The following is a 27,305-nucleotide window of genomic DNA, read 5'->3' on the forward strand; positions in this document are numbered from 1 at the left end:
GAATCATTATACATCCACTAGAATTGTTATAATCCCAAGGACCGACAATACTAAATGTAGATATATAGATAATGTAGGTCATTTAAGTAATCTAGAACCCTCAAACATTGCTGGTGGGAATGTAAAACGGTACAGGCACTATGGAAAAGTTTGGCATTTTCTTACAAAGTTAGACATACACTTCCCACATCTCCCAAAAATTCCGCTCCTAGATTTCTACCCAAGAGAAATTAAAATATGTCCATACAAAATCAGTGTGTGAATGTTCATAGCAGCACTATACACAATAGCTAAAAGTTGGAAGTAATTCGAATGTCTATCAAGTATTAAGTGGATAAACGAAACGTGGTATTTTCATACAATGTACTGCTATTCAGCAATAAAAAGGAATTAAGTAGTTGCACATCCTAAAACATAAATGAACCTCAAAATACTAGAAAAAAAAAGTCCAAACACAAAAGACATATGTGAAATTTCCAGAAAAGGCAAATCAAAAGAGCCAGGCAGCAGATAAATGGTTGCTTAGGGCTGGGGATGGGGACTAGGAGTGGACGGGAAGTGACTGCAAATGGAACTTTGGGGGATGGAGGAAGTGTTCTAAACAGAATTATAATGATGATTGCACAACTGCATATATTTACTAAGACTAATCATTCAATTTTAAAGTCTGTAAATTATACTTCAATGAAACTTTTTTTTTTCTAAAAAAAAAAAAGGAAGAGAGAGAGCTGTATGATTTAGAAGAAGGGGCGGAGGATGTCTCAAATGGGTTGATGAGATATTTGGGGCAGCTTCATAAGAGAACACATTTATGCTGGACCTGGAAGACTAGGGAGGGTTTCAACAGAGAGAAACGGCACATAAAGGCATTCCAGACAAAGAAAGCAGCATGAGAGCGAATGTGCCAGGCATGTTTGGGCAGTATCCAGACAGCCAATTTAGATGGAGAAAAAGAAATGAAAATGAAAAACTTGGTTGCTGCCAGATGACAGAGTGGAGAAGGGGCAGACTAATGTATTTATGTCTTAATTTGGTTGACAGCGGGGAGCCACTGAATATTTGAGAGTAGGGCAGTGTCCTGGCAAAGCTGAACGGGACAGCAGTGAGAAGTGTATGTAGGAAGGGTGAGCGACCAGGGCAGAGCATCAGATAAAAAGCTCAGAGAACTGGCTGTAGCAAATGAGGGCCAAGCGGTGGCCACCTGCCTGCGTTGTTAATACAAAGAGACAGAGAAAAGCATTGTACACCATAAAAATAATAGGCCCCATTATTTGGTGCCTTCTATGATCCAGGCACTGTTTTCCGTTTTGTTTTGTTTTTAAACCTGAGGATATTTTTCTACTGATTTTTAAAGAGTGGAAGAGAGAGAGAAAGACAGAGAGAAATATCAATGTGAGAGAAACACATTGATTGGTTGCCTCCCACACGCCCCCAGCCAGGGCCTGGGCTGGGGAGGAGCCTGCAACCAAGGTACATGCCTCTGACCGGAATTGAACCCAGGACCCTTTGGTCTGCAGTCTGACGCTCTATCCACTGAGCAAAACCGGCTAGGGCTATGATCCAGGCACTATTTTAAAGAATCACTTGTGAAGGAGAGAGTGTGAAGACCCTGTGATGTATGAAATAAATTAAGTGGGTTGATGGTCACCTGTACGTCTGGCTCCAAAGAAAAGGAATAAAGATTAGAGGACTCATAAGATGCTTATCTAAGGTGTGCTATGGGAACCACAGATATGGAAGCTTGTAGCTGAAAAAGAAATGGTGATACTGCTAAGGTGAAAGGATGGTAAGTGAGACAAATGTCAGAGACCAATTCATGTGGCTCTCTGCCCCAGGAAGGCAGGGGTGCCTGGCACTGCTGGCCCTTTCTCTGATGTCCCCACGCCCTGAACTGTGCATTAATATATACTAAGTACACATGCTTTGACATGAGTGGACAGAACAGATGGGTATAAAGAAGATTGCTACACTCTATTGCTTCTAGTGTAAGTTCTTGTCCATCTAATGTTAGAATAACACTCAGCACCTAATGGTGTATGTCCATGAAGCAAGACCATAGTCTATCCATGATCAGCATCCACTTTTAATTATCTGTCAACACTTAAGTATCAGGACATTTCACATAAAGTTTATAGATTTTCAGCTTCTCTTGAGATGTTGGGAGTTCTGGAAATTATAGGACCCAATCCCACATGGTTTCACCAGAGCTGAGTGGCACTTGTCCTCTTTAAACATTGAGGTCCCTGCCTGGAATGCTCATTCATTCACTCAGTCATTCAACAAGTATTTATTGCGCACCCACTACATGCCAGGCACTGTTGCAGGGTCTGGAGATACGAATGTACAAATCAGACAAAATTACTTATATTCCTAGAGCCTATATTTTTACCAGGAGTGCCCGACAATAACCAAATAAATAAAGGTATATATATATATTTTTCAGGTGTTAAGTACTAAGCAACTTAAAGAAGAGTAAGGTGTAGAGATTGAAAGAGGATGGAGAGAGGTGGCAGGTACTATAGACAGAGAAATCAGCAGGGAAGCCTCTCTGAGTAGGTGACACTGAGCCAAAATCTGATTAACATGATGTAACCAGCCCTCAGACTTGAGGGACAGATGGGCCAAGCCAAGGAAATGGCAAATGGAATAATGCTTTATATGTGGGAGGAATACGTAAAGGAATGAGTGAGGGGGTGAGGGCATTTCAGGCCCCAGTGATGGTTTAGATGTCCCTCTGAGTGAGATGGGAAAGCACTGGTGAGTTTGAGCAAGGAAGTGATGTATTTCTTTTCATGACTGGTCCCTGTAAGCATTAGTTTTTGGCCCTTGGCTTAGAGCACAATGGGCAAAGGTTAGAGATGGGCTCTGGCTGGAGAGAAAGAACAATCAGACTATGGGACAGGAATCTCCTGATGTATGGAACATAGTGTTTGTGCAGAAGAATAACCAAAACTTAGCAGTAACCTTGAATTAACCAACATCCAAGGGACGAGTTAACACACAAGGAAGCCACTTAGAAAACCAAGCTCAGGGGACCCGGAGACTGGGCCCTGCTTGACTCTAGGCCAGAAGTAAAGTTCCTGGTGAACGTGAGCGTGGAGCGCTCTGCTCGGCCTGCTCACAAAGAGCTTCTCTCACTTCTCCCTCTTCGCCAGTGACATTCCCTCCCCACTGCCACACTCAACTCGGTAGATGAGTCCCAAATCTTGTTTTATTTCAGCAACTTGATTTAACTCACATGTTCTCCCAGCTCAGATAGGAAAACAATCATCTGACCCTTGCACTCCAAAACAAAGCAGTGGTCGGTGCTTGGTGTTCAACATGATCTGGTGTTCCAGAAAATCCATTCCCTGATCATGAACAGTGGAAAACGTTTGACAAGAGGAAAGATCTACTCACAATCAGTTGGTGATCCCGCCCCATCGTGATGACCATCCGGTTCACCGTGCGAAGCAGCTGGACCATGATCTCTTGGATGTGGTGATAGGTGAAGGCCTGTAACACAGTTAGAGACATCTGTGTGACAACGGGACACTGTGCCTGCACACCTCTTCCAAAGGATATGCAACAGCAGTCAGACATGGTGATCACTAAGATCACCACCAGCAGCAGCACTAGCACCATCATCACCATCCTTATCAGCACCATCATCATCATCATCATCATCACTGTCATTGTCATATCTCCATCACCATCACCACCAGGCACTGGACACCAGGAATTTCACTAACCATCTTAAATATAAGTCAGTAATTAAGAGCTTAAGCTCTGGAATCAGAAACTTTTGATTTAGAATACTAACTGGGTCAAGAATTCTTGTGCTACATGGGCTGCGTTACTCCTCTGCACCTTGGTTTCTTCACCTGTGTGACAGTCGGGATCTAACCTGGAATAAGGACAGAATGTAATGCAGGGCAGTGGTTATACAGGTGGTGAAGAAGTTGAGACACAAACAAGATAACCTAGAGATTGGCAACAGCAGGGCGCCACTATCTCCCTAGGCCAGAAGGACAAATGGAGGAGCCAGTTTTGCAGGAGCCCAGGACTGGGGTTTGTGATGGAAACTGTAAGCATGGGGTAGAAGCTGGATGATCTACTTTAGGGGAATCATGGTGAGCCAGGTTGTTACATTTGTGGAGTTCTGTCCACTTTAAATATAAGACTCTGAGCCTCCAGTAGGACTTGTCAATACTTTTTGAGCATTTGCTATGTTAGGCGAGGGTTTTGTACATTTTGCACATTCTAAGCTCCTGCACAGAGAATCATCCATGCATAGCTGGGAGGGTGGTCATGGCCAAGTGGTGAGGCCCTGGGATTTTAAATTCAGCATCTCTGGGTCTGGACACAACTCTGCACATGCATCATGTGACCTCGCTTATCACTTACTTCTCTGAGCCTCAACTCTTTCATCTACAAAATGTATACGGGTTTCCCACCAGTCTTCCAAGGTTGATGTGGACATGAAAATAGCATGTGCATTTCAGGGAAAATGAACACGCCTCATTCCATGGCAGGAGAATCTGTGGGTCCAAGATAGAGCCTGGGCACCAATAATTCATGAATTCTACGCAGCGCATTCTGATGGCTGAGCACCATGACACGACACACTGTGGAGCTCCGGAGACAGCTGGGGTTTGGAGGCAGCCTGTGTCTCCAGGACCTTGGCAGAGCCTGACAGAAGAAAGGACTGAATAAATGGTGGCTGAAAGGTGGATGGCCCCTCATACTTCTTCATAAGCACCTTATGAAATGTGGCTGCTTTCCATTTAAGTGTGGTTTGTCTCTTAATAGAACCCATGAAAGGAAAATAGATAGATTTGTAGTAAGAAAAAGAACAAAGCTGTGCTTATTAAAAACCCTCCTTCCTTCCCAGCAGGCTTTCAATGACTCCAAAGATGAGTAGCCCAGAGATTCCTCTCTCCTCTCTCTCTCTCTCTCTCTCTCTCTCTCTCTCTCTCTCTCTCTCCCTCTCCTTCTGCACTAATACCCACTCTCCAGTCCTAGGGAGCTCCCCAGTAGAACCTCTGCCACCAGAGCTTCCACCCAAGCATAATTTTACAGAAACAAGTGCTCATGATCCATCAGATGCCAGTCTCTTGTTGGATTTGAGGCATGTCCCCATCCAGCCCTTTCCCCATATCACGGTTTCCTCCTGACACTCAGGGGCAGGGGAGAGAACATCTACCTTTAATTCTAGGCTACAGGTGAGACTCTCCTGTGACTTCCTTCTATCCTTTATGTCCTCAAGCCTCTTTTCTGACTTCCAATCTCCAATATTTTATATGCTATAAATGTAATGCTCATGGTAATAAAAATGTTTAACATGTTTTGAAAGCTTACTAAATACCCGGCACCCTACTAAATAAGACCTCATCCCACAACAAGACGGGCAATATTATGATCTTCATTGTTTAGATGAGAAGACTGAAGCCCAGAGAGGTTAAGTAACTTCTCCAGGGTCACCCAGCTAAAAAGTCAAAGGAAAAAGATTCAAACCCAACATTTCTGGCTGCAGAGCCTGCTCCTTGCCCACACTCACCCAGGTGGACTGGAACAGGAGCATAGGTCTCTGGTTACTACATTGGTGCCTCATCAGCCTCTTTGCACCTGTGAGGATGGACAGCCCCACCCTCCAGCTTGAAGTATTATTACCTACAGTAACTTCTGATCTTGTCTTTCCCTTTTAGAAAATCATTACTTCCTTGTCCTCTCTGCATTTCTTTGCAATTTCATCAATCTGAGCCCACTGCCAATTCATATAATGGTTTCCATTTGATGCCCCCTCCCCCGCCTCCGCCCCGGATTATATCTCTCTCTTCCTTTACCAATAGAGATAATAAAACCCCTTTCTCCTGCTTCTTTTAAGTAGCCCTTTCTTCATGCAAAGAGCAGCAATTAGACTGCTCAGGAAGTTTGGTATTCAAAAGTGGGAAACCGTCCAATATATTTCCTTTCACTTTAGGTCCCAATAGGAGAGGCGGTGCGGTGGAGTGTTCTGGGCTCTGACGGACTTGACTTTGAATCCCAATACTGCTAATTTGAGCTGGTGACCTAGGACAAATTACTTTTCTTCCCTGCTTTTCAGTTTCTGTGACAAACAATAGAAGCCTGAAGTGCTGGTTTGAAGAATGAGTAAAGGAATGCAGGTCAAGCCCTCGCTGCCCAGGGTGGACACATAGTAGGCCCTCAGTAAGTGGCGGCTGCAACTCCTATCCCCCTTGGTCTTCAGCTGCTTTCCGGCCAAGCTTGCAGATTCCCAGCACGCAGCAGCACGTGCAGTAAAAGGCAATGCATAATCTAAGCTCTGGATAATATCGAGATGTCGCCCAAAGAACGTGTAGTGTATATGCAAATGGAAAACTTTCAAGATGATAAACCTGTGCTAAGCAGCAAAAATGCAGCCACAAATCACCCACTGTTAATTGCTCCGCTGCCAGGCAAGTGGAGGAATCTCTGCGGAAGTGTCTTCCGGGCTCGAACTAAACGTTGGTTTGTAATTGAAATGACAAAGTCAGTCTTCCCATTATGGCCCTGGCAAAGAAATCAATCCAGCCAACCTAAACACACTGCAAATTGTAGCGGAGTTGTTGTTTTTTTCTTTTAATAATTATAGGCTGTGTGTGATATCTGGAAGGGACCTGGGGTCCTTTCTTTAATCTTACCCATAAGCCCAATACATAACAGTAAAAAGAGGGATGACATAAGTCAGTCAGGAAAAGCTAAGAACCAGATGATTTCACTCCTCTATGAGATAGAAAACTGAAACTCACAGACACAGACAACAGTATGGTGGTTACCAGGGGGAAGGGAGCAGGGGAGTTAGGGGAGTAGGGGGCCAGGTATATTTTTAAACGAAGGAAGGAAAACAAAGAAGGGTGAGAGGGAGGAAACTGAAAGAAAGGTAGGTAGGTGTCTGGGGGTCAACCCCTGTCTTCTTGGCTCACCCTGGGCCCTGGGCCAGCCCTCAGACTTTGTAGAATGCAATTCAAAATTATTGATTTCCCAGAGTATTTCCAGAATAATAATAGAGCATACCATATATGAGAGGATTTTAGGAAATAATATACAGACACAGAATTTCACAACATTGAATCTAATTCTGTAAAAGGTGTCCCCTATTTTCATTTTTCTTTCAACCCTTTTGATGATACCAAGTAGAAAAGAACCGCTTTGGTGCTAATATGTCTTTAACACCTGTCTGTTCATGCAAAACAAAACAACCAGGGGAGGCCTCGGATCAGAGCTGACAGACAAAGCATCTTCTTAGAACCTAATAACATTCTTGTATTGTGTCTATATATAGCAAGTGTTCAGGAAAAGACTCCAAACCTGAAAATAAAGCAAAATAAGAATTTCTTAAATTTTTAATAGCGTATTTCTGAGAAGCCCAACTGGGGGAGTCCTCTTACTCTCTTGGAAAATGTAATTTTGTTTCAGCATCCACAACTGAGTAGCAAGCAGAAATATTAGAGCTTCGTAAAGCCAGAGGCTCACTTGTAGAACAGTGATAAAGTGTGATATTTTCTAGTTTGCTAAAGTTTATAGCTCTATTGGTCTGTAAAAATTTTATGGGTTTTATATCTAAGCCCAACTCAATATAAGCATCTCCTCTCCCCAACTTTAAGAATCCTAAACACTTTTGAACTAGCTATTTCTTTGGTTAGCTTTTCCCCCAGTTTAATAAATAAAACTTTGAAATGTGCTCACTACCTAACTACATAAGATGATATTCTTAATCATTTGAAAATTCCACTTTTACACAAGTAATGCTGGCTACTTAATGGTGGTAATGTTAACTTTTTTTAATCAGTGTTACAAATGTGTATAGTTTAGAAACGCTGTCCGATGTTCATCATTAAAAAAACAAAAACAAAAAAGAACAAAAAACAAAACAAAAACCCAGCCCGGCTAGTGTGGCTCAGAGCATCAACTTATGAACCAGGAGGTCACAGTTCAATTCCTAGCCAGGGCACATGCCTGGGTTGTGGGCTCCATCCCCAGTGTGGGGCGTGCAGAAGGCAGCAGATCAATGATTCTCTCTCATCATTGATGTTTCTATCTCTCTCTCCCTCACCCTTCCTTTATGAAATCAATAAAAATATTTAAAACAAAAACAAAAACATCAGTCCCTCATGTCCCCCTACCAGAGGACGATCTTTATTTCTTTTAGCATATGTAGTTGTTACTTTGGTACTTATGGTCATGTGGCCAAAACTATGTATTACCTCTTCTTTAAACAAATTCGTTCACTTTTTGGCGTTATCTACTAAGCCTCTGACATAAAAGACAAGGATTTAACCCTTGTTGCTCCCCCACTCAGCCCCATTAGACACCTATATTCTTTCCATGTCTCCTTCCTCCTATAAAGTTATAGAATAATTTTTGTTGGGTTGATATTTTGTTTAAAATATTTTGATATGTAAACATCATCCCTATCCAAGTTGTAAACAAATTCCCATTTCTTGTACAACTTTTCATTCCCCCAAAAGTTAAAAGCAATCTGGGGGCGGGGCGGGGGGGATCAGAGATTCCTTTTAGCTGTCTTTTATGGTATCTTTTCCCTATTCATGATTGACTCTTCTCCTCTTACAAAATTCTCTCTGCTTGTTTCAAAAAGTTTGCTTTGCCTCACAGATTCTCTGTTTCCTGCAAGTTGCTGCTCTTTCGTCTGCCTGTTTTGGACTCTTTCTTTCGCGGTGGAGTTGTTTCCTTAGTTGTCTGGAACCCGTGGTGGTATGCTCACATTTCAGTGCGGGGGAATCACAGGCTGGTTACAGCTCTGGCTGAGTAGACCTTGTGGTCCAGGAGCTTCTCTGCAGGGGGATCTGGCTGGGATGGATAGTTAGTTCATGCCACTCAAATACCCACATATATACCAGGCTTTCTTCTGGGGCCGCTTGGATTCCGCAGACAAGACTCCTCTGATCTCTTGCCTGAAGGCTGAGAGCCTGGGAGCTGAGGGGAAGGAAAGTGCCAGAGGCCTTGGCTTCTAAGACGCAGACTTTGATTGAAACCTTGTTTGGAGTAGGTGTTGCTGCCCTCCACTGCGCCTAATGTCACCTAGTCCTGACGCCCTGTGCTGTATCCTCTTTGTAGAATACCCCCCACCCCCCCCCCCACCCCCACCCATGACTCAGCTGCCCAGACAGGCTGCTTCTTACGCACACTTGCCACTGATCCTCCCCGTTTGAGCTCCTCTTCCTCACCCCCACCTCCAGGGGCCCTGCTACCACCATTTCCTGTAACTTGGGGGAAATCTTTGCTGTAGGTTAGATGAGACGTCAGCTTTCCCCGCTGCTGGCTTATGAATCACTCTTCCCGGGTCTGCTAAATCAGTTAGCATTTTTCCATATGATATCTGCCTTCCTTTTACAAAACTCCCTTCACTTTTTCTTTTTAGTAGATTTTTCCAGAGGGAGCAAAATATGAGACTCTGTTTCATCTATCATCTTTACAGGGACTCCTACCCTAAATGTTCATGGGTAAATGTTTATAAGTGAACTCACTGAATTAGAAATGTTAACAGGGCATGGGATCATGTTCAGTGACAAAACGGTGACTGTGTCATGCCGATGCCAGATTTTGAAAAGAGTTCTAGTGCAACCCTTACTTTACCGAAAGCCAAACATCAGCTTTGAGAAGGGGCTGGCCTGGGTCACATGACCAGTGACAGGTGATGCCACCGGAGCTAGCATGAAAAACCAGCTCCGCTTGGCAGTGCCTGGCCGACTGCTCCCGGACCCAGCACACGGGCAACCTTGGGCCTTGTGTTCATGCCAAGGACAACCCCAGCTACTCTGCCTACTTTGTCATTTGGCCTTTTTAGTACCAAGATGAAGATCACAAGGTCACGGCTACAGAGTGATGTCCAAAGACCTTTTCTTTCTAACAACAGAGACACAATGCATAGTCTGAGCGTGGAAACTGCTGCTGCCCAGAGCTGCCACAGTCTTTCTCTGCTCTGTGCGCCTATGGAAGAGGTCCTTTCTACTTCCTTTTCACTTAGAAGGCACCAGGAACACTCCCTACAAAGAAAATATCCTAACCCTCAAAGGAGACCACAAGGTCTCCTCTAAAGCACAGTCACCTTCTCTCTTTCTCAGGAGTTCTAGGTTTAAGGCTGTCTTCTTCCCTTCTGTGTGACTGGCTTCTCTCCGGGAAGACTTGATTAACTGCAGGACAGTTCATTGGGTAAAGGAGGCAACAGCGGCGGCGGGGGCGGGGACTCAGAGAGGCAGAGGGCGAGGTCAGTGGAGCTGTGCGCCATCACCTCCCCATCTCCTATCCACCAGGCAGCTCCCCACTTCCCAGGCAGGACGTGGGTGAGCCCTCATGTGGCCATGAGTGTCTGAGCCCCAGGGGTTCACCTTCTCTAGGAGAGAGAGTTTGCATCAGTGGTAGGAGAAGACAAAAAAGGAAGAAAATATGGGCTTCTCATTCTGACACTGCTGTTACCTAACAATCTTGAGGTGATACTATATGCTAAGAACTATGCATATAGACCCGACAACTGTAATCTCATTTAATTAAAAAAAAAACAAAAAACCATTGAAGCTCCAGAAGTGAAATATGAGCATGAGAGGGAGGATGAGTAACTTGCCCGGGAATTATCCACTCACGGGTGGCAAGCCTGAATTCCAGCTCAGTTCTGTCTAATCCCATCCTCTTGCCATGACACAGAGTGTGGGGAGGTGCCACGAAGAGTGAGTGCGTTAGGCTCTCAGTGTTATGAAAATAGAGTCTCTCCTCGCACAGACAACGGAGCCAGCACTAACTGTGCTCCTTCCCTACGTTAACCAGACTCACCTCCCCGAGCCTCAGTTTCTTCACCTCTAAACTGGGCATAATGGCACCCACAGTGTCAGGATTGTTTTGAGAATCTGTACCTAGTTCTGACACTGACCGCTAATATTTTCTGAGCTTTTACTACATGTTAGGTACTCTTCTAAGCATGTGGCATATATTAGCTTAAGGAATTCTGCAAGCACCTATGAAATGGGGGAAATCCTTCCATTATCCCAGACTTGCAGCTGGGAACACTGAGGCTCTAGTTGGGATCACACACCAGGTGTGAGCACCAATCCTAGTTCCTGCCCAGGCCTGCCTGACCCCTGGGTCGAGGCTTACAGCTGCCCCTGCCTCTGTGTATTAGGACCACGGAGATGAATGCAGGCGGCAGGACTTTGAGATGATAAATCTTTCTGCAAATTTGCCCAAAGTAAACAGCGAAGCAAACATTTGTGTGCACAGCTGTTGATAGCATATTGTTTTATTTATAATATCCAAATGCAGCAAGCAAGATAAATGTCCCCCAATCAGGGATCCCATTATATAAATGACAGCTTATCCACTCAATGGAATAGGAGAAGGCAGATATTCTTGATCTGAAAAGATATCCTTAATATAGCCAGTAAAAAGAGACCACAGGCTACCATGTGTAATATAATCCCATTTATGTTTTTGAAAAAATATTTTCCTATGTCCAAAAATCTGGAAAAATGCATGGCAAGACATTAACAATGGTCCCTCTGAGCAGGGGGAAGAGGCAGAGATGTGAGGTTAAAGGGATAACTTTATTTGCTATGGTTTATTGGAAATTTTCTCAATAATCACTTATGATAATTAAGAGAATAGACCTGTTTCCCAATTGGAAAAAGATGAGTCAGTCAATATGCCTAAGGAACCGCACTCACAGGGACTGGATGGATGCATTCCAGGGGCTGTGGTGGTGCCCCGCAGGCAGCCCTATGGGGGTGGGGGGGCGGGTCTTCCCCATGCTGGGCGGCCACAGGACCCTTGGTGCTCTTGGATAAAGTGCTATTGTCAACTGAGAGGAGCATTACAAAGTAACATGGTTTAACACCTCTTAAAAAGGCAGAACTATGAAATATCGTATTCCATTTATCAAATGCTTTTAAGTTCCATTTGCAGGTGGGGAAAAAAAATCTACTTAAAGCAACCAGGAAAAAAGAAAAAAAAATACATAACAAAACTATTGCCTCCAACAAAAAATATCCAATTGTGCTTAGAGACAAATGTTTCTTTTATTCAGGTCCTATTAAGTTGCTTGTGGAGCTTTTAGTAAAATACACTGGAACCTCCAACCTGCAGCCAAGAGCAGAAAAAATGAAACCAAGGTCTGTTAGTCTAACATCTTAATGCGGATGAATGGAGACTGGCTGGAGCCACTTAGGAGATGTACCTCAGAGGTGTCTACTTTTGTTCTTCAAAGCAGGAGGGATCTATGGGACTGTGTAAGGAGAAATGGATAAACAACACAGCTAACATTTGCTGGATTCTTCACATGTGCCAGCAATGGGCTGTGTGCCTTGTATTTATTATCTCAGTGCATTGTGGGAAAACCCAGGGGATAAGTGTTATTCCATTTTAAGGTGTAAAATAAGATCCATTGTAATTATTATTACCATTCAATATTTTAAGCACTTAATAGGTGACAGATGCTATGCTAAATGCTTCATGTGCACCATCTCATTTAATTCCCAGAATGATCGTATCCATCTGCTACACTGCTGCTCCCCATGCTACAAAGCAGGAAATTCTGACATTTACGTAACTTGTCCAGAGTCACAGAACCATGGGTGAGGGAGCTGGATTTGATTCCATGTCTTCTTGGGTGCAGGGCTCATGCACTGTGAACACAGCTATTTACAGCAATTTTGTATTGTTTGTAATACCCAAATGTACCAAGCAAGAAAAATGTCCCAATGCCCCAGCAGCAATGCGCTCCCTTAGAGTTCCCACTGTAGAAATGGGGCTCTGTGAACTATTTGTAATGTTTCAAGAAGCTTAACAGAAATGGTAGAGTCCTCTTCAGTGTTACCGCATTGGCTAATTGCAATGTCAAGATCCCTTGTTTGAACAAAAACAAGATAGGCAGGCATTCTGTTGAACTCTGCTGGTCAGAAAATTATAAACGCTACTTATATATTACTAGACGCCCAATGCACGAAATTTGTGCAAGGGGTTTGGCCCTCGCAGCCGCAGCGGCTTGTGTTGGCCCTCGCAGCCCTGGCATCGTCTGGAATGTCATCCAGAAGGATGTCCGAAAGGTTGTTCGGCTGTCCGGACTAATTAGCATATTACGCTTTTATTATTATAGATTAATTTTTAAATCTGTAAACAAATTACTTAACTTTTAATAAATGCTGCTTGCTTGGGAAACAATATATTTAAAGCATGCATCCATGGGCCTATAAGAAATGGTGGTGAAAACTCCCTGTTGGTAAAAACCTTTGCTACCATTTATCCCTCCCTGCCCAACTTCGCAATGACCTTCTTCCACCCTCCATTACTGCCCTCCTCTCTCTCCCCTGTTCCACTGGTGGCTAGTTTCTCCTCTGTTTCCTCCTACTTTATGCCTCTACTTCATCACCAGCCTGCAACCCCAGTCCCAGATGGCTTTAGCCATAGGCACAGAAGGTGCCGCTAAGGACCAGCATGATACTCCGCCACCCCAAATTATTTCCCAAATATACCTCCAAGTGTTTATTGATATTTAAAGTTCCATGGATAGAATGTCATTCTTCAACTCAGGTTAATTCCCTATAGATGCTGAGAGGAGGGGATGGAATCAGAATGTAGAATCTGGAAACTTCTAGGCATAGACTTCCTCAATGGTACTGGCAACAGAGCTTGACCCCACACTAATGCTAAGGGCTTGTTAGACAGGGGAAGAGAGGAATAAAAAAATACACAACCTTCTACTGTACACTCCTTCTCACAGTAAAAATACCCCTAATCACTCCAGAGAAAAAAACAGAATTCTGTAGCTCACTGGATAATGACTGACCTAGATTCTTCAGCAGGGTCTCCTCATATCAACACTCAATTGCCCCCACCCTTCCATTTTCTTTCTTTTTTTTTTTTTTTAAGAAAAAGGACTCTTTCCCCCACAGATTCATTCTAAGCCAGCCAGGCACAAATCTAAGTTCAGAGATAGGTCTCATGAACATCCCAGGATTCTGGGTCTCAGCCAGAATTCAGAGCCTGTTCTCCCTGATAAGCCTGCTTAGGCAAAAATTATACCCAAAACTTTAGAAACATTACCAACAGGAGGCTTTAAGATATCACCCTCAAACCTCTTTCCTGTTGCTGGGAAGGGATGGAGAAAGTAGGCCAATCTTAATCACAAGAGAGTTGGCCAGAAAAGAGCAATAAATCTGAGGGATGACTGTGTATCCTCTGATCTACATGTGCAGTTACACAGCCTCAATGTTGTTTTTCAGTTCAGATCGGATATAACTAAACCCTCCCCAGAAACCCATCTCTATGAAGAGCAAGCAATGGAGGTGCGTGCCCCTCTCCATGTGCTGACAAAATTACTGCCTCCTAGAACAAGAGCATTTCTTCTCATCTCGCCAAGTATGATCTCTTCTTTCTCAATCTCTTTCTCTCTCTCTCTGTCCCCCTACCAACTCCCACACTGTGTGTCTCTACTTTAATTCTGATAAAGCATGTGTGATTTTCTCCACCGTTCCCAAATTGTAATGATGATTTCAACAAATGTTTAAAGTCCTATCATATGTCTAATATTGATATCATCCCCACCTCACTCTCTTTGGAAAGTTTGGGTTGTGGGCTCCCTTCTCTCTCTCTCTCTCCAACCTGTATATCTCAAATAAATTTAGGAGAGAGAGAACTAGTTTATTTTTCTGATTTATTCCAAATTGCCCAATTTGACACAGTTTCGGGTGACCTTTCTAGATGACAAGAACATGACCAGTTTATTTCCCCGTCTCCATAGTATACTCAGAGCCCCCACTCTGAAGCCCCGGTGCTGATCCTTCCCTAATCAGCTGCAAGCAGGACGGTCTTCTCTCTTGAATGTTTAGCCCTTTTATATTCTCAGCCAGTGAGAATCCACCTAGTTGGTTAGTGTAACCAGTTCACCTTGAGTCACATCTATGTGCGTAAGCCTAGCCACACACTGAGTTTCCTTCCGGTAAGAGCACAACATCTAAAAGAAGTCTTTTGATCCCAGTGTTCCTAGTTGGGGGTGAAGCTAGAGCCTTAGGAAGCTGCCTGAACAGTTGGTTGCTGCTCCTTCCCCAACCCCTGCCTTAACAACAATGAGATGACCAGGCTAGTGTTCATTATAAATCAGTATCTCCAGAAACGTTCTCTCAGCATCTGCTCCAGTGGTTCATGACCATGGCTGCATTTTTAGGATTACCTTGGGACTTTCTAAATATATAAACATGCCCATGCTCAGGCTCCACCCAGACTAACTTTCTGGGGCTGAGCACAGGCACTGTTATTTGTAAAATGCTCTCTAGGTCTTTCTACATGCAGCCCAGGGAGACCATTCACTGTGTGCCATGTGCTGTCCTAAGTGCTGGGGTTTCAGGGACAGAGAAAGCCCAGGCCCTGCTGGCAATGTGCCTGGGGGAAGACCACACAGTAAGGAAATGGCCACACAGTGTTCTCCCAGAGCGCTGAGGATGCTCAGAAAAGACACAAAGAACCCAACTGGGGGGAATCTGGGAAGATGTCCTGAGAAAGGCACTGTCAGAATTAACTGGGAGGAATGTGTACCTATTGTGCCCTTTGCTATAACAAGGAGGTCTTTGTTATAGGGTGCTTTTCTCTAATAAAAGTGCAGGCTAATAACAGCTCACTCAGCCTTATACCAGTATGTTCTTCCTACCAAGCTCTTTCCCTCGGCCTGTGTCAGTCTGGCCCTGCTCACATTGAGTCTTGGATTTCCATCTGCTCCCTAGATTTCTGATTATAATCTTTTCCCAGTCATGATGTCTTCATGAAGCAGAACTCACTGCCTCTTGGACTGCAGTCAGCTTGTGGAGGGAGTTCAGTCCTTTGGGTCTAGTGAGGTCTTGATTCTCCCAGGCCCTAACCCCGCCAGTCTGGGTCAGCTCGCCCTTCCCACAGAAAGCAACCAGGATGCCTTTGAAAGCAGGTTCTTACCTGTGTCTGAGATGCCCCTTCCCCTGGTCACCTGCCAATCTCCTACTCAGTAGTCAAAAAACCCAGTTCAATCATCACCTTTGGGAACCCTTTCCTGACTCATCACTCAAAATCCTCACCTCACCTTAGGCAGGGTTGGTGGTTCTTCATTTTGAGTCTTCACACAATTTTATTCATTATTCTTGGAAGTAGGGGACCACAGCTTTTAATGTTTAATATCCAAAGGGTAGTATCTGCTTGACACAGAGTAAGTACTAAGCACGTGAACAAATATGGGAAATGAATGTGTTCATGGGTAGTTGGATGGATAGACATACAAAAGTATGGATAGATGGGTAGGTGGATGGATAGATGCATAGACAGATGGATGAGAGGATAGATGGATAGATGGATAGATGGATGGATGGATGGATGCATGGATGGATGGTTAGACAGAGAGATGAAAGGATGGATGAATGAGTGAATGATATTGCCTAAATTAACTTTATATATTATCAATTCAGAGTCTGATACAAAATAAAAAATGTGCTAAATTATCTATTCTCAAAAAGCAAAGATGCTGGTGATATATGTACTATCGCCTTCTCTTCTTTTATCCTACAACTAAGAAGACAAAGTATTGTAACTTATCTTCCAGAATAGGGTTCAAGCAGATAAATAATTAATCTCCTGGGGGGGTATTTGGGAAGATTACAACTACTCCTCTCCAACCTTCCCTGAGTCATGGCATTCCTTGCTCCCAGATATGAAAGCGTCCCTCTGTTCCCTAAAGACTGGCTCTATTTACAGAAAAAGAAGTCTCCACTTTCCACAGAGGTGACTGTCCTTTATTACCTACTACAGTCATAGTAATGCTTGGGGAGGGGCATAAAATAAAATACTAGCTTTGCATTCATTTTTATATTTCTGATCCCTTACAAAAATGCATAGTATAAATTTAATGTCTAAAAAAGTCAACTATCTCTCAGATTATACCTCTAAATTATGCAGAGCATTCTAGCATTCTTTAAAAAAACATTATTTATTGCACAAACATTACCAAAAACAAAAATGAGATTATATACCCATCAGTCCAACCCTGCAACACATCTGACTTCTCATGCATTTATGATTCCTTCAAGTCCTTATATGTGTGAAAGAAAATTTGTGTCCTGCTCTTTCCAGTTAACATGGCATAAGCATTTTGGTCAAAACCCTGTTTTTATATATCCTTTGAGGAGGGGTAGGAGAAAGGTTTAGATTTAAACAGACTGAACTCTGCCTCTGCCACTAATGTACTTCATAGCCTAAACCTATTTATTTAAACTCCTGTAAGCCTCAGTGTGTTCACAGGCAACCTGAGCATGATAACAATTTGCTCCCTGGATTATGGCAAAAATGAATGGACTTCTGTATATAAGGTGCTTTACACAGTGATGGACTCATAGCAGTGTTCATTAATGCGTGACTCACAAATAACAGTAATATTTCTTAAACCTGGATCTGTTTTGAATTAGAATATAAAGTATGCATTAATAATTAAGATAAAACACAAAACTGAATTCAATTTGGGCTCCACCCCTAGAACATTGAGAAGTTATAGTCACTCACCTAACGTGAGTGATACTTAGGTAAAAACAAACAAACAAAACAAAAAAAACTTGAAAATAAGAGAAACCCAACATCACTCTTTCACAGATATGTCTGAGTCACCTGCCTCAGATCACACAGACTGTCAGGACTGAGCTGGAAATAGAAGTCATGTGTTCTCTAAAGCTGTTAAAACACTCTCAGACCAAATATCACCTTCTCTGTCACCACCACCTCAGCCAATACAGTGTGAAAAGCAGACATCACTAAATAATCAATACTTATGGGATTACATTGGGGCAAGAAGAAAGAAAAGAAGAAACATATATTAAGTATCAATATGATAGTCAGGATGAACAAAATATTATGCAGAGGTAAGCTGAGGCTCAGAGAGGCCATGACACTTCCCCAAGATCACACAGCTAATTAGCAGCACAGGTGGAATTTGAACCCATGTCTGTGGGCCTCCAAAGTTCATAATCTTTCAATTTAACTCAATGAAAGTCAACAGATACTTTTTGTGCCAGATACTGTGTTAGGATATGTCTGAGTCACCTGCCTCAGATCACACAGACTGTCAGGATTAGAGCTGGAAATAGAAGTCATGTGTTCTCTAAAGCTGTGAAAACACTCTCAGACCAAATATCACCTAAACAAGAGAGATGTAGTCCTCACACTCATGGGACTTATTGTGTAGATAAGGGAACCGATAGTTTGAAGGTGAGCAAAGTGTGATGAGTGTCAGGTAAGGTGAAGGACCTACAATGTTTGGAAACTATTCATGAAATGAGGACAGGTAACCGTGAGCCTCTGCTCTCTGTCCCAGGGTTCCTTTACACTATGGGTTAAACATGCTCACACAGACTGACCACCGTCATTGTGTGGCATTATTTCCGCAGGAAAATGTATGTTGAATTCTAAATTGATGTAGAAACTATTTGGGGAGCACAACAATACTCCAAGTTGGTACCTGCTTTGTATATGATGTTTAATGCAACAACAGATTTGCCTTTCTCATTAGGGTCTGCTGAGTATAAAAAAATAAAATTAGTGTCAGTGTGTATTTGAGAAAGTTGAATAATTGAGGATGAGAGGATCAATCAAAACACAAAGATTAATTATTGAGCATCTGCTCTGACTTCGGCACTATGCCCAGGCAGTGTGGAAGTAGAGGAGAGATAGAAGACTGGATCAGCCCCATCCTCAGAGGGCATATAAACTAGAAGTAGGATACCCACATAAGAGCATGCCCAGTAAATTGTAGGCTATGACAAAATTCCAGGAGGCTGGGGTGGACACACACCTGTGGAATGCACAAGGTGGTTGAGAGATAAGGGGAATCCACCCAGTCTTCAAAAGACAGCGATGATCTGAATAGTCAGAGAGAGTTCCTGGTGGCAGTGGGAGGAGTGTTAACCATGGAGAAAGGCACAGGACAAGGTGGGCCCTGAAAAATGAATAGACCATTGAGGCCAAGCACCAGAGTTGAGGAACACTGAGAATTAAGACCTCGGGGGTAGTTTTGAATGAATGAGCATTTTGTCTTAATCACCTTTGCATCCATGATGCCCAGAATGGTGCCTGACAAACAGTAGGTGCTCAGATAATGTTTTGTGAGATGGAAAGACATTGCTTTAGTTGAAAAGAAAAATAGAAAAATAATAGAAAAAGTGCTGGCCCTGTTTCAACATATGCTAGACATGCCTAAAATGACAAGAACAGATGTCAAACTGCAGATAATTAAGCACTTAATTCTATATAAAACCAAAAGTTTTCAGACTGCATCTGGGAGATTGATACAATAGGGCAAAAGGAATCTGGGATGGTTTCTTAATGGGAGGGGCAGTTGGGTTGGGTCTATCAGGAAAGGCAAAGTCTGGCTCCCAGGAGTCACAATTCAGGTGGGTGAGGCAGATAGCATAAACCTGCAACTCCATCACCTAGAAAACAATAGGAAGTAATTCGAGTAGCTTCATTAAATAATTCGACAAGTGTGCCTGGCTCGTGTGGCTCAGTGGTTGAGCATCGACCCATGAACTAGGAGAGCACAGTTTGATTTCTGATCAGGGCACATGCCCAGGTTGTGGGCTGGATCCCCAGTAGGGGGCGTGCAGGAGGCAGCAGATCAGTGATTCTCTCTCATCATTGATGTTTCTATTCCTCCCTCCTTTCTTCTCTGAAATTAATAAAAACATATTTTAAAAATAATAATAATTTGGTGAGGGAAATGAAATAGATTGGTGGGCCAGATTCAGGTCATGAACCTCTAATTGGGGGGCCTGAGGACAACCACTAAATGCCCTCCAGATTGAGGAACCATGTCAATGACAAAGAAAGAGGAAAGGATGAGGGTTGGTGGGGCAGTGAGAGACTGGTCTACCTGGAACACACCATACACTGGAGACAGTCGGAAAGATGGGTGGAGAGGAAAGCTAAGTTGAGAGTGAATTCTGGAGGAATTCTCATTAGAGAGTCAAAGACAGCTTTAGCATTTATGTTGCTTGGAAAAACTGGGCTGGAATTAAACATTGCATTTTCTAACCTGTGCTGCCAAGTCAATTGTTTATGCCTATGGCTAATATTATCTGAAATCTCCCTGAGAAAATGTCCATTCTAGAACTCTTGGGTTGTTTTCTGGAAACTTTTCTGGTACAGTCCCTGGTTGTTGCCCCTGGATTGCGTGTGACAGCTGGGGTACTACAGACAGAGCCGTGGATCAAAGGCATCTTTAAAAACCAAGCACTTCCTTTCACACTTACCATGCTTCTCTTAAGGATTTACATTTAGACCAGTTGGGCAAATCAAAGTTATAGTTCCCTCAGTAACTGTAACCTGGACCAAACATAGCTACATTTTTCTGCTGCTGAGCGGGCTTTTAACTCACGCTGCCAACTGTGAAGGGGAGATTTAATTCAGACATTATGTAGGAAATGCTTTTTGGAAAGCAAGTGGCTGGCCCAGGGAAGGTTCAGTGTAAATGGCTGTTCCTTTCAACTCGTGCTTTTATGCAAGGATTCCCTGCAGACAGCAACCTTCCTCGGCATTCTTTCGGGGTGAACAAAAAGGTGCCTCTCCACGCCTGCCAGCTGCCACGCTCACGCATTCACGTGCAGAGCCCAGCTTTCTTACCACAGGTGCTGGTATTGGCAAGAGGCACTACACAGAGCCAGCACTAAGGTGAGAGATCAAGGCTCCTGCCCATGGGACAAAATGTAAGAGGCATCCAAGAACTCAATAATCCAGACAAATCAAACTTAGTGTCCCCGTTTAAAAATAAAAATTAATGCAAAAAATACATGATGAACAAAATATCAACCCATACTGCATGGAAATATTCTTTTTCTTGATCAGTGCATTTTTGGTGCCCCGTACACTTTGCCTCCGTCCCCAGGTAAGCTTCACTTGCCTCACCCTGGTCCTGGCCCTGGGAGGCACAAGGTGGGTATGGAATTGAGGGCGGAAGGGAGTGCACACAGGCCCTCAGGGCTTTGGCTGCAGGCAAACTCCTTTATACTTTGGTCCTGGCAGATAAAGCAATATTGAAGAATACGTCTAGAAGTATTTCTAATTAGTGCTGACGGAGCAGAACACATTGGATTATTAATTTTATTGGGGGGAGTTCTGGTCAACCATCAACAAAGCTGTCTTTTAATTTTCCAGAAGGATCCTCTGAGATTAACAACCCAGGGACCATCTGGGAAGTTTTGTTAAACCACTCACTCTCCAAGCCTGTCAAGCGAAGATCGGGTAACATTCAAGCCCCAAAAGTTGGCCAAGGAATCATGGCGTGGACAGGGCTGTCAGAGAGCCCAGGACAAGGCTGCAGCCCTGGAGGCCCTGTGGCCAGGACAGGCTCTCTGCTCCATCACACTCCCAGATCTCATAATTAGAAAGCATTCAACAAACCTCAGTTGAAGGATATTCTACAAAATAATAGACTAGTACTCTTCAAAAGTTAAGGTCATGGGAAAGACCAGGAGAGCCCATCACATATTGGAGGGCACTTAGGAAACTGCCCAGTCCTGGGTGAGTGCACGCTGATGGTTTAGTCACACAATGGCCTAGTTGCTCACTTGATCACCTCTTGCTAGGCTGGAGCAGTTAACAGTGTAGAATCCTCTACTAAGGATGGTCATTTGTCTTCGGATTTTGTAGTTTTAACTGAAAAAGCGGAGAAAGCCCCTCACCTATCAGCATCCCTTCATGCTGGAACAGGTGTACTTTGGGGAACTGCTCATCCTCCCAATGCATTCTCTGTAAGTGGGCAAGCATCCCTTACACACCTCAAAATTAATCTTTAAAATGTTTTTTATTTTGAAATTTCAGACTTAAAGAAAAGTGGCAAACGTAGCAGAGAAGGTGCCTATGTACTCTTCACCCAACTTCCCTACATGCTAACATCACCAGAGCGCAATGATCAAAACAGGAAATTCACAATGGCACAATACTACTTACTAAACGGCAGGCCTGATTCTAGCCAGTTTCCTTCTAATGTCTAGTTTCTGGTCCATGACCCAATTCAGGATCGTACAGTGAATTTAGTTGCCATGGTTCCTAAGTGCCCTCCAATATGTGATGGGTTCTCCTGGTCTTTCACATGACCTTAACTTTTGAAGAGTACTAGTCCATTATTTTGTAGGATATCCTTCAACTGGGGTTTGTTGAATGCTTTCTAATTATGAGATCCGGGTTGTGCCTTTTGGGCATGATTCCCCACATGAGTACATCTTGTCCTCAGTACATCTTGTCAAGAGGCACAGGATGCTGCTTTATGTCTTCACTGGGGGTGCTCTGTCATCACCTGATTACCGTAAGATGGTGCCTGTCAGGTTTCTCCACTGTAAAGTTACTATCGTTCCTTGTGTCATTAATAAGTGGATACTTTGGAAAGATACCTTGAGACTATGCAAATATCCTGATTCTCCTCACACTTTAGCCCGACAAGTTTGGTATCCATAGATGCTTCTACCTTGTAACAATGATTACTGTGATGTTTGCTAATCAAAATGAATTTTATTCATCTTTGAACCCTATTTAAGGCCAAAAGGTCAAAACCTACTGTAGGGAAAAACAATACTGTCCCTGGGAAGTGTGCTTCTCACACAGCTGTGTGGACTGAACATCTGGTTTAGGCAGTGCGAACCCGCAGCCCGAGGTCACTCTGCCCACCCCTCACCTGTGCAGGAACCTGGGCGCTCTCTCCCTGGTCTATGTAGGCCGCCACATTCTCAACACGGCTAGGAAAGAAGCCATTGCCAGTCAGTAAGAATTGCCATGGCAACTGAAGCATCCTTCTACATCTCTGCTCTAGGTTGAGTGTTTAGTCTGTCTGAAAAGCCGCTGCCTCCCCAGAGCAGCTTCTCTTTGCTCGGTCCCATGAGAACCTTTAGGGCAGCAGAGCCAGGGCCACGGGAAGAAGAGGCGCACGGGCAGCTCCCCTGGGCTTGCCTTGTTTTCTGCAATTCCTTTGAGTCCCAGGCAGTGCTGTGTCGGCACATGTTTACCAGTCGGCACTCAGGGAAGAAAAACTAAAGGCCTGGATAGACAGTGTTGGCAATGCCGTGTGTGAGTCCTCACTGACGGTGGGTTTCAAGCTGCCAGTGTGACGTCACTGAACACGGAGTTGGGAAGAGATGGGCGGCCGCAGAGCATTGCGTAGTATTCCCACCGAAGGAACCCACTAGATGCAAGAATCCAGGGTAGAGATCATTAGGAAGCGATGCGTTTTGAGTATCTATTTGTTGCCTCTGATTTTAATTAACCTATTTACTTATAGATATTTATATAAATTTTTAATAATGGCAGTGATTTAATAAAATAACTCTCAAGATTCCTAAAATGTAACCCTGGGTTCTCAGGAGCTGGTGTGAGTCAGCCCCAGCACACAACACCCAGCAGTGACTATCCTGAGCCCCGAAGTTCTGGGACCCTAAGGAGCCCAGGGGAGGCTGGCTCTTCCCTCCACAGGGAACACTTAGGAAGTCCAGCTGCCCTGCAGGGACGCTTTGCTCTGTCTGCAGCATCTTCCTTGGCAAGCCTCCTCCGAAGCAGCTGGCGCCGCAGGCTGGCGGGAAGGGGCTGCCTCAGTGGGAAGGGCACAGTACCTGTTTGCCATTCTCCCAGGAGGCCACTGGGCCCTCTACTGCTCTTAGAAGAGAGACAGGGGTGCCTCAGAGGCAGCCTGGAGCAGTGGGAGGAGCAAGGAAGGAAGGGCAGCGAGGGAGGAAGGGAAGCCACCGGCACTGGGTGTGGATTGTGTGCCAGCTGCGGAGCTGCCTGTGTTCACAGGTGCTTGTGTTCCCTGTAATCCTGACCACCTGGGGAAGCAGCACCCCATTGCACAGAGAGATTGCATGACTTCCAAGGTCCCCAGCTAGGAAGAGGCGGAGCTCGGATGCAGGCCTTCTCTGCTCCCCACCATCACCCCAGCATACGACACAGGGTCCAGGACAGCCCTGGTGTCTGCCGGATGAGCATATGAATGCAATGTGGCCTGACTCCAGGGCCTGTGCACGCCCCTCCACCAGGGAACCGACACTGGGAAAGTGTAAATGCTCATGGTGGGGGGCGTGGCATGTGGGAGGCTGGTGACTTTGGAGTGAGGTGGGGTGACTCCCTCCCAGCTCTGCCCTTTACTAACTCTCTGACCTCGGTTAGGATCACCCAGCCTCTCTCTGAGACTCAGCTTCCTCATTCATAAAACGGGATAATAAAGCCTACCTTGCCATTGGTGGCCAGAAACAAAGTCCTTATGACTTATGAGGAAAGACTTTACAGGCTCGAAGGTGCTGGGGGGAAAAGTGTATCAGATGTCACTGTCCATGAACGCATAAGATTGTCCCATTGGTCTAGCAAAGGCACATTTAATGCCATGGAAGCAGGGGATGAGCAAGGGAATAAAGAAAATGACCCTGGATACAGCAAGAGAGTTTGATCTATTTCAACTGCAAGTTGGGGATTAATTAGCTGTTCTCTGCTTGGAATGCACCCCAGACAAAGAATTTCAGCAAGCCCTGTCTCCCTGCCTGTTATTAGAGATACGAGGGAGCAGATAGGATAGAATAAAACCGGCTGCTTTTGCACGGTGGTATTGATTCCTGGGAATTAAATGGTAATGCAAAGAGGAGGCATCAGCCCCCCTTCACGCCTGCATCAGGCAGGCTGCCGAGGATTATGAGAGAGCACGGAGCTCAGGGTGGCCGTGGGGGCTGCACTTCAGAAGGCACCCAAGCAGAGCGCTGTGGAGTCTGCTTCTCAAACACGTGGGCAGGCCAGGGCAGCTCTGGACCAAGAACACCCTCCAGGCAGACTACTCCCGTGCACGCCACCCCTGGGGACCTTAGCAGAGCTAAAGATTCGAATGCCCTGCTGCTGTCAATGCCTGGTCCCTTTTAAGAGAGGGGCATGCCTGGGGAGTGGGAGTGTGTGTGCGTTAAAAACTACACGCACCAAACATCAGACATGCATATTCAACATATTGACAAATCACCTCTAGCAGGTGGGGGAGGGAGAAGGATGGGAGCAGGAGATAGGGATGAAAGGTGAGAAATACACAGACACCACACACACACACACACAAGAAATAAGGAAGGGCCTGAACATACCCATAAGGATAACATGTCATAAACTAAGTGTGGTTCATTTAACCCCCTGTACCCGACATCCAAGGAAGGCAAAAGGAGGAAAAGGCATATAGCCCCTTAGACTCAGAACCGAAGACCCAAGGGCCTGCTATTGATCTGGGAAACTCATACTTATTCATTCCTTCAACAGAGAGTTTTGTGCAGCCACCGTTGGAGGGGTGGGGAGGGGAGGGCAGAGCTCCAGGGCAGATTGGTAGACCTCTCTCATCAGGGGCTCCTAGTTCCACAGGCAGGTAAGTGACAGAAGATGACACACAGATGCTACACGGATCAGGAATAAGCTGTTCCTAGGACCACAAGAGAGGGGATGCATTCTGGTAGTGCCAACAGCACCCACACAGCCCACAGGTGAGGGGGTGCTGGTCAGGTGAGGGATTGAGAGAATGTTAACAGAGCAGGAGGATGGAGAGGAAAGGGGGATCGGTACGAGGCTAGGCTGGAAGTATAAGCCCTGAGAAGCCAGCTAGTGAGGTTTGCTCTCTGAGCCTCTGCGCTCAAGGCCTGGCAGGGGACACACAGGGAAGTGTGACAAAGCAGCCGGTGCTGTAATATCAGTCTGAACACATGGTTATGACAGCCCAGAGAAGGAAGTCCTGCCTGGGGTGGGGGTGGGGGAGTGAGAGGAAGAGGATGTGGCATGGAGAAGATTTTGGAAGGGAAGCATTATTTGAGCTGAAGCTAAAAGGAGTTTAGAATCTTACTTGCCCAGAAAGAATGGGAGCTGGGGAGGACAGTCCAAGCAAGAGAAAATGCAGAGGCGAAAGCTCTATGTGTCTAATGGCTAACCTATGACACGCGTGTCAGAGGTGACACACGAACTCATTTTTCTGGTTGATTTTTCTTTGTTAAATGGCATTTAAATATATAAAATAAATATCAAAAATATAAGTCTTTGTTTTACTGTGGTTGCAAATATCAAAAAATTTCTATATGTGACACGGCACCAGAGTTAAGTTAGGGTTTTTCAAAATGGTGACAGGCCGAGCTCAAAAGGTTCGCCATCACTAAGCTGATGAGTCTAAGTATGTGATTCCCCCATACCAGTCAGGACTGAAAGATGCCTTGGTAAGACCCACAGGTCTAGTCCATGGACTCCAAGGGTTTATTTTTTTAAAGCAGACGTTGTGCATTCTCTACGACACCCACGATGCAAATACTGGTACAACCACTTCCTTCTCTTCAGAATCTGGGGCCATCTTTCCCCGCTGTGTGACTGGCAGGCAGGGTACAAACAAGGACTCTCTTTTCCTTCCGAGGGATGACATATAAGAATAAAAAGCCTGTTTTAAGAGGGAAAACCAACTCCCTCCTGGTCTGGCGCAAAATTAAATTTTATGAGTGACTCAGCAGATGGCCAGGCACAGAACGAAGCCGGTGGGAAACTGCCTTTCAAAGCAACGGAAGTTGACAACTAAACTTGGCCGGGGATGGGGAGAAAGGGGGTTACTAGAGGCAGAAGTCCGACCTTTCACCCTTCACCCGAGCCTGTCTCTTTCCTATGCTGAGTGCAACTCACGCAGCTGAGTGAGGAAATTTAACACCATCATTAAAAAAAACACCGACACTCAGGCTAAGGCAGACATCTGCCCTGAGTCATATGCCACCCAGGGTTACGATGAATAAAGTAATAACAGGGAACCAGCTTCCACATGCCAGGCCTGCTGTGCTGGGGTGGAACTCCTGGAACAATGACGACCTATTGAAGACAAGCATTCTTTCCCATCCCCCAAACACACAACGCCCCCCAAAAGGAAGCTTGGCATCCTGCACTACAATTGCGAACTTTCCACACACGGTCTGTCCCTGAGCAATGGTTCCGTCGGGCAGACATAGTCTATGCTTGGGGAGGGCAGATGGCTATTCCGTGATGCCCACAAAGAACCACTAAACAATGGATGGCTATGCTGTTGTCAGCAGAGAGGATTCTAATAACCAGAAAAAAACAATTCCAGGACATTCACCCTGGGAGCCTTTTTTATTTTTCTTCCTAATTTCAGATTTTGAGAAGTTGGTGCCTGTAGAAACCAAACGGCACATCCAACGGTCTGGATTCTCAAAGTCAGATCTTTGCACAGGCCATGTCCCCGCTGCCGCATGAAAATGAATGCAGGAGCACAAATGAATGGGCTTGAAGATTCTGCCATTTTA

General features: G+C 44.7%; 1 protein-coding gene across 4 annotated transcripts in view; it reads right to left on the reverse strand.

Moving 5' to 3' along the window:
- DOCK2 (dedicator of cytokinesis 2) overlaps window positions 1–27,305 on the reverse strand; it is a 372,626-nt gene that overhangs the window by 195,258 nt on the left and 150,063 nt on the right. For all 4 annotated transcript variants that reach the window (XM_070414430.1, XM_070414429.1, XM_070414433.1 and 1 more), the window contains one exon: window positions 3,400–3,495. In XM_070414430.1, coding sequence (XP_070270531.1) covers window positions 3,400–3,495 — 96 coding nt within the window. The remainder of the gene's footprint in view (window positions 1–3,399; window positions 3,496–27,305) is intronic.

The sequence above is a fragment of the Myotis yumanensis genome, unplaced genomic scaffold (genome assembly GCF_028538775.1).
Source record: "Myotis yumanensis isolate MYYU_CA2020_CCGP unplaced genomic scaffold, mMyoYum1.0.hap1 SCAF_5, whole genome shotgun sequence".
NCBI classification, from domain to species: Eukaryota; Metazoa; Chordata; class Mammalia; order Chiroptera; family Vespertilionidae; genus Myotis; species Myotis yumanensis.